Source organism: Nicotiana tabacum, chromosome 3 (genome assembly GCF_000715075.1).
Source record: "Nicotiana tabacum cultivar K326 chromosome 3, ASM71507v2, whole genome shotgun sequence".
Classification (NCBI taxonomy): domain Eukaryota; kingdom Viridiplantae; phylum Streptophyta; class Magnoliopsida; order Solanales; family Solanaceae; genus Nicotiana; species Nicotiana tabacum.
The window spans coordinates 73,166,346-73,187,003 of NC_134082.1; the positions used below are offsets into that span (position 1 = coordinate 73,166,346).

The 20,658-nt window shown below is 38.0% G+C and overlaps 2 protein-coding genes across 2 annotated transcripts; one reads left to right on the plus strand and one right to left on the minus strand.

Annotated features, from left to right (window-relative positions):
• Positions 1 to 4,449: 4,449 nt before the first annotated feature.
• LOC107813439 (gamma conglutin 1-like) lies at positions 4,450 to 5,966 on the plus strand. Its single transcript, XM_016638714.2, has 2 exons — positions 4,450 to 4,766; positions 5,741 to 5,966. Exons 1-2 carry the CDS (start codon positions 4,538 to 4,540, stop codon positions 5,956 to 5,958), a joined length of 447 nt encoding a protein of 148 aa, XP_016494200.1. The 5' UTR covers positions 4,450 to 4,537; the 3' UTR covers positions 5,959 to 5,966.
• A 5,311-nt stretch (positions 5,967 to 11,277) lies between these two features.
• On the minus strand, positions 11,278 to 20,153 carry LOC107787080 (malate dehydrogenase, glyoxysomal). Its single transcript, XM_016608599.2, has 9 exons — positions 19,792 to 20,153; positions 16,130 to 16,345; positions 14,034 to 14,348; positions 13,108 to 13,197; positions 12,939 to 13,022; positions 12,154 to 12,189; positions 11,959 to 12,048; positions 11,737 to 11,831; positions 11,278 to 11,632 (listed from the first exon to the last, which is right to left on the minus strand). The coding sequence occupies exons 1-9, from the start codon at positions 19,867 to 19,869 to the stop codon at positions 11,560 to 11,562; spliced, it is 1,077 nt and encodes a 358-aa protein (XP_016464085.1). The 5' UTR covers positions 19,870 to 20,153; the 3' UTR covers positions 11,278 to 11,559.
• Positions 20,154 to 20,658: the final 505 nt, after the last annotated feature.

Below are 20,658 nucleotides of genomic sequence, written 5' to 3' on the forward strand. Positions count from 1 at the left end.
TGATTATACATATTCTTAGACTACGGCGAAACAGAAAAGTCAGAAAAATGAGGAAAAATGTTTGAGACTAAAAAGTATACATGAACAGCTATCACCTGCCGCTGGAACTTCTCCGCTGCCTCGTTAGCGCTGGGAACATCGAGATCGATGTCCTCGCTGGCATCGTCAACGTCATCAAGGAAGTTGCCAAGCGCACCTCCCCCTTGAAAGGACCCCCCACGTTGCCAGCATTCGGGTCATGAGCGTCCTTTAACTCCTCGGACGAGAACTGAGGGCACAAATTAAGGCCACCCAGGGCAGCGATATCACCAAGGGGCAAATCCTGCCCCCGAAAAGCTCCGAGCCCAGACCCTTTGGGACCATCAGCAACGGTTTCCCTAGCGGGAACTGCACCACACCGGTTAGGGGCTCAAGGACCGCATTTTCACCCTCCTCGAGGGTCTCCATCACATGGGATCGATCTGAATCGACCGTTCCCGATTCAGTGGCCTCCGGTTGGGACACCTGTAGGACATCTGCGCCCGACCTCATTCTTTGTACCAAATGGTACTCGCCCTCATCATCATCTTCATCCCCAGTACTGGGACTTGCTTTGGAAGCTGAAGTTGAGGTCCTAGCGGCAGCTCGAGGCCTGCGTGATTTAGGTTTCTTTGTCGCAGGAGAATCAGCAGCCGCCTTATTCTTCCTCTTTTTGCCCTTAACAGGCTTCGGAGTCTCCATCTCGCCGTCAAAAGGCAGTCTCATCTGCACCCCATCGCCAAGGTCTACGCAAACATAGTGTCCAAATTTATCAACACAAAGGATACGGGGGAGAAGCATAAAAATAAGATATAGGTGGCAAGAAGGACTTTACCATGATTTTTAGCCACTCACCGTGTTTTAGCCAGGTTGGGCCAAGACCGCACGAGGTACGGGAACGAGGTATCCAACCGCCTAATCCATCACGGCAGATCCTGAACCGCTTCAGGATACCAAGCGGTAGCTGCACAAACCAAGGGGAGATCATTTTTTCGGGAGAAAAGTAAGAAGACCACAATGCATGTTCGAAGGAGAGGTACTTACGCTGCGTGTTCCACTCCTACGGGAAAGGCATCCTTTTGGCAGGGATGATGTCCGAGGTCCTCACTCGGACAAACTTGCTCATCCATCCTCGATCTTTGTCCTCATCGATGCTCGAGAAAAATGGCTTTTTGGACCGATGGTGATGCTTAATCAAACCTCGATAAAATCGAGGGCTAAAAAATCTAATCAAATGGTCGAGGGTGAAGGTCTCACCCTCGACCTCGTTGGAGAAATGGCAGAGCATGTAGACTATCCTCCAGAAAGAGGGATAGATTTGGTCGAGCGCCACTCGATACTTGTCGCATAAGTCGAGAATGACCATATGTATCTCCGGGGAAAAAGGGTTCGAAGAATCGACCAGACCCAAAGTGAATAAGTATGTATATACATAAAGGAAGCCAGCCTTGTGGTCCGTTATGCTCTCGTTAGAGCGGGGTATCTCAACCAGCACTGCCTCCTCCATCGGCAGTCTTCCTTCACTTTCCCTATGTCGGTTACGACGCTAATATACCGGGATACGTGTTCGCATCGGCCCGGTGTAGACGAAGGTCTGTCGACGGAAAAATCCTTCACCATGTTGAATTCGGTGGGGGTACACTGTTCAACGGTGGGTATCACTTTGGGCTTTCCTTTGGATGTTCGAGATGAAGAGGTAGCCTCGTCTTTCCATGGAACTGTCTTAGAAGTTCTAGCCATGATGGTGAAATAGCCTTTCTGAGGAAGTAGGCAGAGAATCAAGCACGGAAGAAGGAACAATGTGAAAAGGGATGGATTTGGCTTTGAAAACTTGAAGATGTTGTAAAAATGTGAATTATCAAACGGCTAATGCATTTATAGAAGCCATATGGGCAGCGGAAAGGACGAACCAATAGTGGTTCGTGGGCTTCTCGATAGTCATGTTTGACTGCATCCCTTATGCGGCTTTTGAGTTATGGCATTTAATGCACTGATGGGCTGATGCCATGATAATGATGCTTAAGGAGTAGGAGTTCAAAATCGTTTCCTATCACTGTGTTCTAGGAAACGCGGGGACTATCTATATACGGTAGAAATCGCGGTTCGATTTTACAATCATCAAGGCATCCCGAGGGTTTTCAATGGTCAATTCTGAGGGTTCTCGGTAATCGACTTCGAGGTAGTGTAAGTAGCGACCGGCCCCGAGGCAATGTGACTTAATGGTCTCGACGGATCAAGTTGAAATTCCCAAGGCGCGTCATATAGCTGGCCAAGTCTAGTGGACTAGTGAGAAAAGCAAATCAAGGCATTAAATGATTGTACCAGCCCCATAACTTTGTAATTAATGCATTTGTACCATGTTGGGATTCTCCCTCTTATATAAAGGGGATCCTTGTCATTATGTAGTGATCTGTTGCTCAATACCAAATACACAAGAACATTCTCACTGATTTCTAACATATTCTCTTGATCTCATTACTTCATTTACTGCTTATATTTATTGTGTTCTATTTATTGTTCATCATTTATTGCTTATTATTGGTCATAAAGAGCCGTCATTAATTTATTACGACTGTTAGCCACCTATCGATTACCCTCGATAGCCCCCAGCCGAGCTTCAGACTCGACCCCGAGGTCCTCGAATAGGCAAGCTCGAGGCCCCGATTATTAATCATTCGGTTTGGTTATCACCTTACTCTCAAGCTCTTATCTCGTTTCTAAGTCTTTCACATAGCATCTATTGCCCTAACAACTAGCATAAAAATAGATCAGGTATTTTTAGAACCACTAAATCAAATTTAATTTTTATTACCATTTTCACGGTAAACAGTTACATTTTGTTAGGAGTGTTAGGATTAGCTGAGATATTATTTTCTATAACCTTCTCTCATAGAACCTTCTGGAGATCACCATTGGAGCTCCATTTCTTTTCAGTTCTTACAAAATTTAATAATATTATAAGCGTATATAAATTAAATTATAAAGTAAAATAAGGAGTGCAAAGCTCGTCGGTGCATCTAACTAATTGTGAAACGTGGAAATTTTTCAGGCAAAATTAAAAAGTATCCTAAGTAGTGCCAGATCTTCAAAAGAGAACAGGCCTCAAGAACCTTAAGTATACAAAATTGCGAGACCGTACCAAAATTCATATCTCTGAACATGATCGTAGCCTTAGAATAGGAAAACATTTTAATATCCAGAAGAGTTTCAGTTTCGAAGACTATTAAATTGATCGATGGTACTGATAACAATAATTCAAACCAAAGGAAGGGGAGAAGAAACACTTCCATGTGAAGTGTGGTTAATCTCTTATATTTAAAACATTATATATTAATTTTCGTGAATTAGATGACAAAGAACAAAGAAACTTGTCGAAATAGTCAAGAAAGTGGACCGTTCGTGAAAGAAGTGGAAAAGAAGCCTCAATTGCTAATCTTGCCTAGTTATACATGTGAGAATTAATTATTTCAAAGCAGCGTAATTTTTTTTGCCTGAATAATATATAACCTTTGTTGATTTAAAACCTAAGCAATCAATTATTGGGCACTGAAAGAAGGAAATTAGCTTTTGATTAAAAAATTGAAGCATGTGATAATAAATGATGTATCTTGTCTTTATGAAATTTCATTGCTCTTCCAACGGGAAATACCATGGATTGTCCCATGTGAAAGACCGAGTCCACAAGTTTCCAACAAAAAAGGTACTATCACTTTTAGCTTATGTCATAAATTATTTATATTTGTAGTCGAAAAAATGTATATAATTTGTATATAATATACATAATATATATATTATATATATAATATACAAAATTTATACATTTTTTCGACTACTATTTTTATAGCGGATATATATTGTCATTTTCCCAACAAAATACATGTGCTAACAAAAAGATTTTTAAACAATTGAGACGAATGGTATTAAACGGACAAAAAAGCCATCTACTTCCAGAGTTGGCTCACCACTTCACCACTTTTAAAAATCCTAAATCTGGATACAACAACAACAACAACAACAACAACAACCCAGTATAATCCCACTTAGTGGGGTCTGGGAAGTGTAATGTGTACGCAAACCTTACCCCTACCCTGGGGTAGAGAGGCTGTTTCCAAATAGACCCCCGACATCCTTCCCTCCAAGAACTTTCCACCTTAGTTGGAAGTGGAGGTTGCTTACTATCCGATCAAACCCCTCTTATCACATAAATACATTGCCTATTGAATCCAAGATTTCACATAAAATCATTTGCTTATTTTCCTTTGTCATCAAACTTCCATATTACTCATGATGTCGTGCTCCATCTACTACAAATCATTACATTACTTTCTTCTCATAATAATAATAATATCCACTAATTGCCTAGCTAAAACCACTTTCCATCCTAAAACTCTATTTCTTGCAGTGAAAAAAGACCCCTCCAGCCTACAATACATTACTGAAATTCAACAAAGAACACCTTTGGTTCCCCTTAAACTCGCTATCCATCTCGCTGGTGATAGCCTATGGGTTGATTGTGAAAATGGCTACAAAAGCTCAACTTACAAGCCATCTCGTTGTAAGTCAAGACAATGCACTAGCTAGCACCACACAATGTGGAGATTGCTTTCTGGGATTTGTACAACGTGGTCCAGGATGTAACAAAGATGCATGCTATAACCATGTTGAAAACCCACTTGTTGAAATCTTAACAAGTGGAGAAACTGCCGAGGATGTTTTGTCAATCCAATCCATTAACGGATCTTTTCCAGGTACAAGGGCGGAACTATATATATTTAATGAAAGATGTTTACTTGAATTTTCTGCTTTAAAATTTTATATTTGGCAAGATAAAAACACAACTTTGTGTGTGTGGTGTATATTATCGAATATTCTTGCCATAAGAACAGCCTCAATGAAGTGGTAAAGATAGCCTAATTTTGCTTTAGATTGCAAGTTTGCACCCCGGGTGTAGTGCCCCCCCCCCCCCCCTTGAAGGAGTAGTTTATATATACAACAACAACAACCTAGTATAATCCCACTTAGTGTGGTCTGGGGAGGGTAGTGTGTACGCAGACCTTACCCCTACCCTAGGGTAGAGACGCTGTTTCCAGATAGACCCCTGGCATCCTTCTCTCCAAGAACTTCCCACCTTGCTCTTGGGGAGACTCGAACTCACAACCTCTTGGTTGGAAGTGGAGGTTGTTTACCATCAGAGCAACCCCTCTTGTCTATATAAATTATATATAGTGATTGTAAAAAATATTTTTTGTACTTTCAGTGTAGTTTAACCTCTAATAGCAAGTTAATTATCATTTGTATCAGGTACTCCCTCCGTTTCAAATTAGATGTGGTACTTTCCTTTTTAGTCTGTTCCAAGATAAATGACACACTTCTAAAATTTGAAATAATTCAACTTTAAACTCTTTCATTTTACCTTAGTGAGAAGTTTTTATAACCACACAAATGTCATGGTCTTATAAAGCTTTTACCCCTTAAGTTTTTAAGACCACAAGTTTCAAGAGTCTTTTTTTTTCTTAAACTGCGTATCGAGTCAAACCAACTAATCTAATTTGAAACGGAGGGAGTAATTAACAATATATTAATAATATTTATCATAAATATTTGCTTTCTATTATCTTATAAATAAATGACATAATTATGATAATAATGTTTACACCGTAGTACGTAGGACAACTCTTTTTTTGAATCCTCTTGTTAAAACTTCTGACCTCTTGTTTTTCAGGCCCTGTTGCAACCATTCCAAAGTTTATATTCAGCTGCGCAGGATCATATGTAACTCAAGATCTCGGTAAAGATGTTAAAGGAACTATTGGTTTTGGACACCAAAGTGCAGTATCAATTCCTGCTCAACTTGCATCAACTTTCAAATTCAGCAGAAAATTTGCCATTTGCTTGAGCTCATCTATAGAACAAAATGGTATAATCTTCATTGGAAACTAATGTTGCACTGTGGGCCGGTCCTGAACCGGACCAGACCGGACCCGCGGTCTTAACGGGCCTCATGGGCCGGTCCTAGCGGTCCCTTAAAGCCCGAGGCGGGCTGGTCTTCTTTGTTAAGCCCACGAGCCCGGGACCGGCTGGCGGGCCTGGTCCGGGCCCAACGGGCTAACGGCTATAATTTAAAAAAAAAAATTAAAAAACAGCCCAACGGCCATATTTAAAAAGTAGCCGTTTGGGACTTTTTTTGACCGTTTGGTAGTTTAGAAAATGGTCATTTGGCCCCCAAACTTTATATAATTACACTTTTTCCTATTTCTCAACTATAAATACCCCCTCATTTTTTCATTTTTATTCACCAATTCATCAATATCTCTCAATCTCTCTACTACAATTACTTAATTTATTGTTGAAATTTTGTGAAAAATTGTGAAGTTGTTGAATTGAAGTTTTCAAGTGTTCAACGATTTTCAATTTTCAAGAAGTTGTTCGACAATCCGGTAAACTCGTTTCAACTCTTACGTTTTAAGAATATATTTTTGTGTGGTTTAGTTTGCATAATTATAATTAATATGGCATTTTCTTTGAAAAAAATGTTTGGTAAAGGAAAAGATAAAACCGGTGAAAGTAGTGGCCAACCAACTACCCTTCCCCGGCTCCCCGACCTAGAAAAGATAAGCAAGTTGAAAGTAGTCGCCAACCTAGACGTCCTCCTCCTTCCGTAATTCTTGATAGTGATCACCCTTGTTTTCAATTTACCGATAGTGAATTTTGCCATAATGTTGCACCAGGTGAAACATTAGATGATGAAATTATGAATGCTCTTTATCCTAATGAAACTATCTTAGAAAATAATGAGGAAAATGAGGATGATGATGAAACCCAAGCACCGGATTTAGATGATACACCTACTAGTCCTCTTAATAATCCAACTGATGCATCGGCCAACCCACCTGTAGAAACTCCTACTTTTAATATAGAACCTGCTAAACGCCTAGAAATATCATTAGTTTGGAATTGTTTTACTCAAGTAAGAGAACAAAATAAGGCTAAGTGTAAAACTTGTGGGAAATTAATGTCGCATAAATATACTGGAGACCGTAGCGACACGGGTAGTTTGACTAGGCACATAAAAACACACCCTAGAGATAAGGCTAGATTTTTACAAATGAAAGCTCAGCTAGAGGGGACAAGTGTAGATTCTGCGGGTAACCCTAGTACAGGTTCAAATCTAGTTCAACCAGGAATTAACACTGTCACCGGAGGTATTTTATATTATGATCCAAATAGAGATTGTGAAGAATTAGCAAAGATGATTACTGTTATGTGCTTACCTTATACTTTTGCTTCTAATCCTAATTGGGTTCATTATATTAGAAGAGTTTTTAATCCTACTTATAAAGGTTGGCCTCGCGCAACAGTTAAGAGTGATATTTATAAATTCAAACATGAATATGAACAATATTTGCGGTATTTATTTACTTATATACCTAATCGGATTTCTATTACTACTGATATTGGTAGAAGTGGTAATGATTGTGATTATCTAACTGTTACAAGTCATTGGATAGATGAGGAATGGACAATGCAAAAACGCATAATTGCGTATAGAATAATTAATTCGCGTCACACAGATAAGTTTATAGCTAACACTGTTGCAGATATTTGTAGATATTTTTGCTTTAGCGATAAAATAATGGCAATTTCTATGGATAATGCTTCTAGTAACACTAGTGCTATAGGCATGCTTACAACAACACTAAATCCTGCATTTACTAATATTTTTCATGTTAGATGTATTTGTCATATTTATCATTTAATTGTCGGTGATGGTATGCGAATATTAAACATAGAAATTGAAAAGGTTAGAATGGCTCTTAATTGGCTTTTTATTCAAACCGTAGAAGTAGACTTAGAGAGTATTTTAAAAAATGTGATGAATATGGCCTTAGAGAAAGAAAGGTTCCTAAACCTTGCCCGACTAGATGGAATTGTATGTACGAAAGTTTAGTAGTTGCATATGAATATAGAAACCCAATTAATGCAACGTTTAATTCTCGGGTAGGTGGTGAGGGTGAGGATGAAATGCTTACTACTCAAGATTGGACGAATGTTAAAATTCTTTTAGATTTTTTAGAACATTTTCAAATTGCTACAAATGCATTTTCTGGGCAATATTATCCTACTATTTCAAACTGTTTAGTTTATATTGCAGCACTATCTGATTTGTTTGTTGAATTTGGTGAGGGTGGGGACATTTATGAACTTGCTATAAATGAAATGAAACAAAAGTTTAAAAAAAAAATTTCCTATCCCTCCTATTTATGGTCTTGCTGCAATGTTAAATCCTACAATGAAATTGGGAGGTCCTCATTTTTTGTATTCAAATATTTATAAGGCTTTAGATCTTTCAAATGAGGAAGTTGCTACACTTGCAGATGCAAAAGACTCAATTAAAATTAATGCTCAAACAGTTTATAATGCTTATCAACTTGCCTTAGAGTATGCTAGGCCAACTATTCCAACCCCTACTTCGTCTAGCTCACAATCGTCTAAAAGAGATGCGGGCTTAAAAGCTCTTAAATCTTGGACGGAGTTCAGGGGTTCTCAAGGTGATAATTATGATGAAACTTCACATCTAAATGAGCTTCAAGTTTATTTGTCTCAGGGACTTGAAAAGGAGAATCCAGACGGCTCTTTTGATCTTTTGGAATGGTGGAAGGCAAGGGAAAAATATTTTCCGGTTCTTGCAAGGATGGCTCGGGATATTTTATCAATTCAAATTTCAACTGTTGCATCAGAGAGCGCTTTCAGTCAAGCAAGACTGCAAATAGGTGATCATAGAGCGTCTATGAGGGATAGCTTGGAAAAATCAGTACTGTTTAGAGATTGGATCCGCTCGGAAAGAAGAAACTTTGGAATTGCAGAATCACAACCTGCGATAGATGAAGCTTATGAAGAAATGATAGCGGAACTTGCGGAGGATTCGGCTTCGCCCGGAAGTGGTGATGAACAAGCTTCTTTTCCACCACCACCAACGCAACCTCCTCCGAACCTTGAAGGATTTATGAGATTTGTTAGAGATAATACATAGACTAATATGTAACTTGTATTTTGGCACATCTTCCTTAGTTTTTTTTCCTTCTAATGGTGGTATTAGTACCTTGTTGTGCTCATTCCATTGGGGGAAGGAAGGCTAAGAAAGATATGCCATTTTTGGTAATAAAAATTATAAGACATACCCTTGAATATCTTTTCGCAATATTTCTTTGTCGTTACTTAGAATTATTTATAAGCTACAATATATACATAACATACAATATATACTACAAGAAAATATATAAGAGAATATATATACATAAGATACAATATATATACTACAAGAAAATATATAAGAGAATATATATACATAAGATACAATATATATACTACAAGAAAATATATAAGAGAATATATATACATAAGATACAATATATACTACAAGAAAATATATAAGTAATAAGTTATAATATATATACATAAGATACAATATATATACTACAAGAAAATATATAAGAGAATATATATACATAAGATACAATATATACTACAAAAAAATATATAAGAGAATATATATACATAAGATACAATATATATACTACAAGAAAATATATAAGAGAATATATATACATAACATACAATATATACTACAAGAAAATATATAAGTAATAAGTTATAATATATATACATAAGATACAATATATATACTACAAGACAATATATTATGCATGACAATTTAGTGTTTTACTATTGTTTTGTTATTTTTCTTTTTCGTCAAGCACTTTAATAATTAAATCTACATATATACTACATATATATTTTTAATAGTGCCATGATACTACAAGAAATTGCCTTTAAAAAAAAAACCCCCGCTAGGCCCGCGAAGCCCACGAGCCCGGCCCGTTTAGCCCAGGACCATATGGGCTTAGGCCCGTCACGGGCCGGTTCCACCAATTGAGCCCACGAAGCCCGAGACCGCCAGGCCCGGGACCTCCAGAGCCCAGGCCACGAAGCCCGGCCCGTTTGGCCCACGAAGGCCCGGCCCCGACCCAGAATACAACCCTATTGGAAACAGCCCTTATTTACTTAATATTGGCATTGATGCCTCAGGAGATTTTATTTATACTCCTATACTTAACAGCCCATATGACATTGTGCGAGAGAAAAAGTCCTCTGAGTACTATATAAAAGTTTCATCCATTGGCATCAATGGTAAAAATGTGCCACTAAATAAAACGTTACTCTCATTGAAAAATGGATTTGGCACGAGTATTAGCACGGCTGTACCTTATACTATATTGTTACCTTCTATTTATAATGCCATAACAAAAGCCTTTGTTAATGAGATGCCAAAAGAGGTTAGATCTGTCCCTCCAGTAGAACCTTTTACAACTTGCTTTGACTCAAGAGATATTGGCATATCACGCCTTGGCTTCAATGCTCCTGAAATTAATGTCGCTCTCCACAAGAAAAATGTGAATTGGAGAATTACTGGAGCGAACTCATTGGTAAAAGTTAATGAGGATGTGATATGTTTAGCCTTTGTCGAACGGCGTACTCGAGATTGGGGACAAGGAATTGTTATTGGTGCGTATCAAATGCAGGACAACCTCGTTGAGTTTGATCTTTTGAGAAGAAGAATAGGTTTTAGTAACTCGCTCTTTTTCCGTCAAAGCATGTGCTCAAATCAGAATTATACTTAAGCGTGGCTCGGTGGTTGCTAGCTTCTTTTTCGATGAAATAATGCAACAATATATTATGAAGGATGATTAGAAATTGCTCAAATTAGACTTCAGTATTTGTTGGCTTTAACAAAAAGTGTTGCCTTTCGAATTTCTTATTTCAACTAACAAGTCTGAAACTAGAAAATATAATAATATCTGATGTGTTAGTTCAGATTATTTTTATCTTTTCAGTACACTGCTTGTTGGCCACTATATGCACTTTCAATTCTGGAATAAAATGGGTAGCTGATAGCTTTGAACTATACTGCATATTAGTGTCTTATGTTCTTTGCTGTAACAACTTTATCAAAATCGGGATATCACAGTTTAGTAGGTTGTCTACATCACACCCTTATGTTTGTGCAGCCGTTTCCCCGGTCCGACTACCCTTTAAATCTGTTTAGTAGGATTAAAAGTGCATTATACAAAGACAATGTGCATTACTAACTACCTTTTGTCGAGAAAATTATTATAATACTAAAACAAACAGGAAAGAGTGCTGAAATGTGGTACTATGGTTTTGTAATGAGGATAATATTTCGACAAATAAGACAAAAGATACTCCAAGCCCTTTAAATATCCATACTGTCAAAAAGTCCATAACAAGCCCTTGCTTCAAAGGATGTAATACTTTGCAAGTCCAACATGCACTGGGGACTGTTGTTATTTTAGATGACCAAATAGTACATTTATTTTCTGCACCAAGGCATCAATCTATAGAAAATTAGAACAGGATTTGCCCTTTAATACAAGAAAGAAACTACTCTTATTTTCTGGAACTGCGGATTTGAGATATATAGCCCACATAAAAGCATCTTTTGGAAGTCATGTAGCTGTCTGCTCATTTCTTTACAAAGTTGACACCCTTCTGAACACTTGTTGCCAGCTCTTTCTTTGCCTTCTCAAGCCCAGACCTGCAAAATTCAGTAAATTGAGAAAAATGTGACCAGTGTTTTCACTAAATAACATCATAATGAACATGGCAGTATTTCAAGAGGTAATTGATCAGAATACTAACCTCTCGTATTCATTTAGGGGACCAAGGGGGTATATTTCTTCAACTCCGTTGCGGCCAAGCCGTACTTTTGATGCGAAAAATGGAAGTTCAGTCACCTACAAAGATGATTAACCATTACTAACTGTCATGAAAAACCGAGGTTTCTGTATCCAGAACAATGTCATGAGGTGTAAACAAATAAATGCTGTAGAGAAAATTTAGCAGAAGGTCTAATATACATGCCTGAGAAGACACAAAGGCACATTCTACAATGCCAGCATCTCCTCTCAATCCATGCAAACATGCGTCGGCAAATTTAACCGCAGCATATGCCTGTAATGTCAGGACAAACTTATGATTCGGCATCGCTGTGGATGATATGAACTGTCAACTGTAATACAAGGGAAAATGAAATAAAGCGTGCAAAGTTGCTCTAACCATAGAGAGAGTTGCCGAACCAGCACCAGCTTTTGCCTGCAAAATAGAGTACCATGTCCATTCAGCAACAGATGAATTCCACCAATAGAGTTAGCTTAGTCAGTAATTTGTGGTGCTATCACAGCCAAATAAACCATGACCGATACCATCCGGATATTTTCCTTGTTTACAAGAGGAGAGTAGCAAGGAAAAGGTAGGAAGATGAAGAAAGACAGAAAAAGCAATTTATGAGAGAGACTGCTGCTTATGGCAATGGAGTTGATGCACGATGCTGGCCAGGACAACTGCATATTAGACGTGAAAGATAAGGACTGCACTGTATCAATATAATTCTGTAAGAGGAGGAAGGGAGAGTAATGAAATCATTTCAGAGAAAGGGTTGAAACTCATCTAGGTTGTGATTGTGACATCTAAAAATGCAATGTCAGGAAACATATGCCTGAACATTCTTAGAGAGGGTGAAATTTATCAATAACTGATTTTGTCAGGGAAGACAACATGGGTAAAAATATGGTTTCAGAGACGATAGGCTAACAATTAATATGGAATATTACGGGAAATAGTACCCTCTGCCTGCCAGAAGATCAGCACAAGTTTTCAATGAAGATCTGAAGTCAAACAAGCCTCTGCCAGTAGCTAGTCTATGGTAAGTCAATATAAATAACAAAAACATTATGCCATAAGGTTTATGACAAATAAAAGAGCAGTGGTGCCAACCAAGCACAACAAAATTTCACTTTAATAAACAAAAAGACTAATTTAACAAGTCTTCAATTTCATCTTACCTCAACAACTTCAGTTCCCCCATTTTGTATACGAGATGTTAAATATTCAGTTTCCTCTGGCGTAAAAGAACAAGGAGGTTTAACCTGAATCACATAAGACAAGTCAAAAAGAATTTCTACTAAGATCCCCCGAACCAGGTCAAATCAGTTTGAACAAAGTTTGCCAAACCTGGGAAAGAAGAGGTAGAATTGTAACGCCAGCATGACCCCCCACAACTGGAACATCCACTTCCCTAGGATCAAGCCCCAAAACTTCAGCCTTCATGACATGAAACAGATTAGATCAGGCAGATAATCAACACTAGATACCAAACCACAACTGAAAGAGTGTTCAGTTGGCATGCACAGTTGCACACAACCATCGATGTCATTTTTGCGAATATTCTTGAGACAGTACCAATATAATGTTCAGACTTCAGCAAGATTAAGGTATATATATATTCATACACACACACTCTCTCACATCAGATGCCTGATAGATGAGTCTCAGAGCCGGAATATACTACATTACCTCCGAGTCCTTGTAGTCTGTTTATTCTTGTACAAAAGGTCAAAATGCAACAGGTCCGTGAAGCATAAAAAGAAACAGTACAACGTGCTACTAGATTTTTAAAATGAACTTGGTTCAGATAAGTTGTACTCCATACAGTAACAATAGTAGTTCACCAAAATTTTATAGGTTTCGCCTAACACAGATATTACGAGTAGCGGTGAAATAACAATGTATTTTCGAGAATAATTGGTCTAAAATATATAAAAAAAATTGACTTTTCGATAAGTTTGATAAAAGAATAAAGAACGGTGCCCATTAACATTTGAGCAAGTAAGATATCCAAGAGATAATGAATAGCGGATGGTTTTTTCATTCAGGAATTTGGACATCATTTTGAGACAGATCAAAAACCATTTTCTGGATGGGCTGATAACATGGTTCTAGCATTTTTTGCCCAAATTGGCAGTCAAGAAAGCACAGATAATCTGCTAATGATTGGTTCGGTATTGGCTTCTAGCTTTTTAAGCATTGAGTAGATGCTCTGTTGAAACGGATGTAGGAGGAAAAATCACAAAAGAAACAGTTTAGAAAGCTATGCATACCACAAATGTATTGGCTCTGACAATATCAAGCATTGTCACGCCCAACAGTCTCCTCGGATCAAAGGTGCCAGCCTTCTTGAAAACCTCTGCAGCAATTGGTACTGTAGAGTTAACAGGATTACTAATTATGTTAACAATGGCCTTAGGACAGCACTTGGCAATTCCTTCACATAAAGTCCTCACAATTCCTGCATTGATGTTGAAAAGATCATCTCTTGTCATGCCTGGTTTTCTAGGAACACCAGCAGGGATTATTACAAGGTCCATGCCAGTGAGAGCATCTTCCAATTGTTGAGGCCCTAGAAAACCACGTACCTGGAAATCAACAAACTCAAGTTAATTGTTTAAAGACATAATAACATCTCTGGTCAATGTCATAGCTAGAAAAGAACACAACATTACAGTATGGGATATATCTCAGACATAAGCAAGCATCGAGACTTCCATTGCAGAACAGTGTTGTAAAGGGCGACATTGGGGTTCGCCTTGGCTTGAGTTTGGGTCTACATGCCCGAAGACAGCCATTGGGGACAAACACATCACGAGCTAACGCGCCTTTTATTGGCATACTAGCATCAATTTAACCATTCAGATGTTTTGTCATCCAATCAATTTCCTGTTTACTATGTTAGTTTCCTCTTTCTTCTAACATCTCAGCAGATTATTTGATTTTTCACCATATATTTTGGTTGATTCAGAAATCACTTTATTGGTTCCCGCCTGGAAGCCAAAAACTTTTTAGCAAATTTCAGATATTCTACCCCAGAAGACTTTGAAAGGACGGTTCTGGTTAATGCAATAGGCTGGTAAGGCTTAAGAACCAGTCAATCAACTACGCCTTTATCCCACAAGTTTTATAAACAAGCCTCTATCCCAAATTAGTGGAGATTGGCTATATAAACTTCCTGTTCATCGTGCTGAATTTAGGTACATTGCGTTCTAAATTGTTTGGCTTTTAATGCAAAGTAGGAGTTCTCTAAAACTAAAAGTTCAAATCTCCCTACTTTCCAACACAAATATAAGTCTTTTACCATAGCAAAAAGATTGCTGACAAACAAAGGATCTACTGTGAGTGTAAACCTTACCATTAACCAGCCATTTGTTCCAACTAGTCCGTACCGCCTATATGAATCCTTGTACTTTCATATGTTTTATTTCTTAATAGAGTCTACTATTCGCTTCTAAAAGATTGTATGTCTTTTTTTGGACCAGTTCCCTCTGCATGATTTTAGGTCTACCTCATGTCCTTTTACCGTCTTCCGTCATATTATTGCACCTCTGAACCGGTGCATCTGGAGATCTACGTATAACATACAAAAAATCTTAAGAGACCACGTCTCTTTTTGTTTTAATAAAGGAGAACACCTCTCTTTTTGTCCATTATACTCCATGCTAAATTGCACCCTTTGCTGAGATATGATCATCTGTGATTTTGTCCAACCTTGTATAATCAATTAATCATACATCCATTGTAACAACCGCATTTCTACGAATTCATCTTGTGGATATGTTGGGCCTTAGTAAGCCCCACATTCACTTGCGATAACATTGCTAATCTCTTAACTGCACTATAAGAATTACATTTTACTTTATGTCTATATGTATCTTCCTATCGCATAACACTAAAACAGCAATCTCCATTTCAGTCATCATATTTTTATTCTATGTGCTATATCTTCATCTACCATGTCATTCTTTTGGAAGATTGAGCCTAAACATTTGAATTATCAAAATTTCGGCACCACAATCCTGTCTAATCTCACTCCATTCATTTTGTTCTTCAATTCCTTTGAATCATTCCATTTCCTTCAACTGTCATTATATTCAAACTGCTTCACATGTATCTCATAGATACTAGGATTTCTCTATGCACGCAACAAGTATTAACGCAATTACAATAGTTATATAATCTTTGTCATCAATTCTGCTATCATCTCTTTTGACAACTCTATTTCTTTAACTACTCTAATTCTTCACTTCACAGTAAAGTTCACATTTATTGAAAATAAAATAATAATGATAATGTATACTAGTATATGCTTAAACATCCAGCATTTCCTTTTTACAAAAAGAAGGCGAATAGGGAGAGAAATTACCACGGCACCAGTGTCCATGTGGCTAATGTCAGCAGTTACACCAGGAGTATTGGCAACATCATAAAGATGCAGAACTGAAACCAGTGGATTCGTTTTCATAAGCATAGCAAGTGGCTGACCAATACCTCCTGCAGCACCCAAGATCGCGACTTTGAATCCTGGAGAACCCCCTTTCGCCCTGCAATTAGCTCGGCTCAAACCCACACCTCCCTCCATCTTGAGCCCCAAATGCACGTATGTTGTTAAACACACAACAAAATCAGTATGTATGAATTATTGAAAACTCCGAGTGCAAAAACATACATAGAATTAGTAGTAAATAAATCAAGAAAGCATCATAGAGATCACCTAAGTAGAAGATGTGTTAATGTGATGACCCAAAAGGTCATCACTTGTTTTAAAAGTCAATTCTGTGTTCCGAGGTCTTGAAAACCTCCTCTTGTCTCACCTCGAATTGAGTGCGCAGTCCGGGCATATATCCGGAACGCTTTTATGTCAAAATTTGAGGGAAATGCTAATTTTGCCTTTAAAATTGAATTTAAGTTGACTTCGATCAACATTTTGGGTAAACGGACCCGGACCCGTGATTTGATGGTCCCGGAGGGTCCGTATACAAATATGAGACTTGGGCATATGCCTGGAAATGAATTCCGAGATCCCAAGCCCGAGAAATGAATTTTTGAAGAAAATTGTTTAACTGAAATTATAAGAGTTTTTGAAAATTTAAAGATATTTGAATTTGATAGTATCGGGCCCATATTTTGGTTCCGGACCCCAGTACAGGTCTAATATGGTATTTAAGTTGTGCCTGTAAAATTTGGTAGGAAACGAAATTCATATGACGTGAATCGGACCCTCGGTTGTGAAAATGGAACTTTAAGAGTTCTTGAGGTTTTTCTTTGATTTTGATGCTAAACTTGTAGTTTTAAGTGTTATTTTGGCGATTTGATCGCACAAGTAAGTCCGTATGATATTTTTAGGTTAGTATGCATGTATGGTTTGGAGCCCCGAGGACTCGGGTTAGTTTCGAATACGCTTCGGGGTGTTTTAGACTTAGAAAAAGTTGCTGGTTTTTGCTGTTACTGTTGTTCAGATAATTTGTTCACCGCGTTCGCGTTACCCTAGTCGCAAACGCGTAGAGTAAAATAGTTAAGGGTCGTTTTGTGCTTCGCGAACGCACCCTCCCCTCCGCGAACGCGAAGTGTAGTTGGGCCTGGGGGAGGGGAGCCCATTACTCTATGTGAACGCGGCCTTGCAACCACGAACGCGAAGGCCTGAGGAGCTAAAGCTCCGCGAACGCGGGCCCTTCAGCGCAAACGCGTAGGACACTGGGCCGGTACTCTATGCAAACGCGGGCAGGCCCACGCGAACGCGATTAAGGCCTGCCCAGCTATTTAAAGTCAATTTTAAAAACGGGCAGAACCCTTTTCTTCCTATTTTTTGAACTACCAAGCCCTAGAGACGATTTTCTTCACCAAAGTTTACACCCAAAGTGTTGGTAATCAATTCTAAACTCTACTCTTTCAATTACCCAATGTTTTTCATCACTTTTAAATCAAAAATCAAGAATCTTTATGGTAGAAATTGGGAATTTGGGTAGAGATAGGGTTTTTTGAATAATTGGAATTTAGACCTCATTTTGGGGTCGGATTTAGAAAATAATTGCATATTTGGGCTCGTGGACGAATGGGTGGTCGGGTTTTGGCCCGAACCTCGAGTTTTGACCTAGGGGCCCGGGATCGATTTTTGACTTTTTGGGGAAGATGATAGAAAACCTATAATTTATCATTGGAGTTGAATTCTTTAGCATTTATTAATGTTAATAAGTTAATATTGACTAGATACAATTGAATTGGAAGTGGAATCAAAAGGAAAAGCGGTGTTTGAGGCTTGAGTTTGGCCGTGGAAGGTCGAGGTAAGTGTTTGGTATAACTCGAGGGAATAAGTGTTGTGCCTTATTTGCTATGTGCTAGTGTAGTGTACGACGTATAAGTGTGATGACGAGTATCCATACGTTGGTGTCAAGCATGCCCATGAGTCTTAAATTGTAATCGATGTGTTTCTTAATAAGTACTACAAATGCCTAAATTGTTGATTATCCATGTTGAGCAAGACTTATGATTATCTTCTTAGTATTTGTTTATTGTTGAGCATTGGCTCCAGTTGAAGTTCATTTATGAAGTTAATTGTTGATACAAGTTTGGTTATAGTCGATTCCCTTGCCAGGACGTATTTAATTCTTATTGTTGATTCCCTTGCCGGGATGTATGTTGTTGCTATTATTTGGGTGAGGAAAGAGTGATAACGTACGAAGGGTGATGCCGTGCACATTCATACTTATGCATATGGTGAGGAAAGAGTGATAAAGCACGAAAGGTGATGCCGTATACATTTACATTGATATTGATGCATATGGTGAGGAAGAGAGATAAAGCACGAAGGGTGATGTCGTGCACATTTCTAATATTTATATGGTGAGGACGAGAGATAAAGCACGAAGTGTGATGTCGTGCACATTTTCATTATTGATTGCAGGGTGAGGATTGAGAGTAAAAGCACGAAGGGTGATGTTGTGCACTTATTGCCAGTTTGTTATGATTTCTTGTTGTTATCGGATCAAGTGCCTTAATTGTTTCATTCCGTTATTACTGTGATTCTTTATGTCGGTATTCCCCCAGAGCATGTTACCCCTCCCCGTTACTTTTGAATTGCTTCTATTATTGTTATTCTGCTAGATACTGTTTAACTGTAGGTTATGTTGTTTGTTGTGTCCTAACCTCGTCACTACTTCGCCGAGGTTAGGCTCGACACTTACACAGTACATGGGGTCGGTTGTACTAATACTACACTCTGCACTCTTTTAGGCAGATCCCAGTGCTGGAGCATGCGGACCTTAGCTAAGGGTTACTGCCTTCAGTCCATCGGAGACTCGAGGTAGTCCTGCAGGCGTCCGCAGGCCTTGACGTCCCCTTTCTATCTTGTTTCTTTCTGTTTTTTTCTATTTTAGAGACAAACATGTATTTTCTTTGTTCAAACCCTATTTGTAGTATTCTTAGATAGTCCGTGAGATTATGACACCAGTTCTGGGTGGATTATTATTATGGATTCGTATTGGTATTAGCTTAAATGTTAAATTCTGTTCTTCCGCACTTCTAATTCCGCTGTATACTTGCATTAATTTGATAAATTGTTAAATATAAAGGTTTAAAGGGTGAATAATCAATAATATTGGCTTGCCTAGCGGGTTCAATGTTAGGCGCCATCACGGTTCCGAGGGGGGCAATTCGGATCGTGACGGTTAAAAAAAATATAAACTTACATTCCCGCGATTCTAATTTATATGGCCTTCTTTCCTTTTAATTTTTATATAAAAAAATGACACTTTCTTTTATTTGAAAACTATGAACTTTAAATTTTTTTCATGACATGTTTACCACCACAAACTTGTAAGGGTACATTTGGTACGAGTCAGAATCCTTTTTTCTTAAAATAAGAAAAGTAGAGAAGAGTAAGTTAAAGTAAGAACGAATTCAATGGTATTTTGCTATTTAAATTGTTGGATCCGCCTCGACATTACTACTACTACTACTAGTAATTGATTAATATCTAAAGGAATGCAAAAATAGAATAGGAAAGGGAAGAGAATTAAGAGAAATAGAAACCTGATGAGAAGAAGGAGAGGGGTTAAGGTGAGCTGAGATGGTGGCCATTCGTCGATAGGTCTCTGCACCGTTCTGCATATTCTAAGACTTGGGCTTGAGAATTTGTGTGTTTGAATTATGATGAGAAAGAGAGGTAGTAGAAATCAAGGTAAGTAATTGAATTTTGTTTCCCAGAGAAAGAATGAATTAATGCGTGCTGATTTGATTTATAAGTAGTGCAGAAAAGAGAAGGTGGTTGAGATGAAACCGAATGATGACGACACGCTTCATTGAGATGCGTGACATTGGATTTATTTCTGAGCCCAGCCCCAGCCTGCCTAAAGGTTTATCCTCCGGTGAATCGTTTGTGGTAATGGGTTCGGGCTGGTACCATTTCGACTCGCTCTATTTTAATTTATGTACTGTTGTTTATTTTAATAGAGTGAGTCATTATTAACTTGTTCTTCCTCGCTGGATCTTATCATATCCAATTTAACAATAAAAATAAGTTAAATTTTCATAAATTACTATCTTTTAGTGGTAATTAGCTATTTATAGATATCATTTGCTATATTACGAATTGTAGATATATTTTCTGTTGTTATAAGATGTATTAGATGTATTTAAGCTATTGTACCCATGAATACAGTAGAAAAAATAGGCGTGAATCAAGGAAGTCTAGCTAATCAGTTGTTGTATTCGACTGTATTCATGGCGTGAAATATGGGATTACAGCTGGACAAATTATTGTATTCGACTGTATTCATGGCGTGAAACAGGGGATTACACTGTTTTTAAACGGAAAGTGAATCAATTACCATAATAGACTCCTAATATAACTCAACAAACTCAATTATAACACACAAAATTTGTATTTCCAGTTATAAA

Coding starts and splice junctions, on each gene's coding strand:
- LOC107813439 (XM_016638714.2), top strand. CDS start 4,538: ATGGCTACAAAAGCTCAACTTACAAGCCATCTCGTTGTAAGTCAAGAC. Junction 4,767..5,740: donor CATTAACGGATCTTTTCCAG/GTACAAGGGCGG, acceptor CTTGTTTTTCAG/GCCCTGTTGCAACCATTCCA.
- LOC107787080 (XM_016608599.2), bottom strand. CDS start 19,869: ATGCAGAACGGTGCAGAGACCTATCGACGAATGGCCACCATCTCAGCT. Junction 13,023..13,107: donor TTCTACCTCTTCTTTCCCAG/GTTTGGCAAACT, acceptor TATGTGATTCAG/GTTAAACCTCCTTGTTCTTT. Junction 12,190..12,938: donor GGGGAACTGAAGTTGTTGAG/GTAAGATGAAAT, acceptor TCTATTTTGCAG/GCAAAAGCTGGTGCTGGTTC.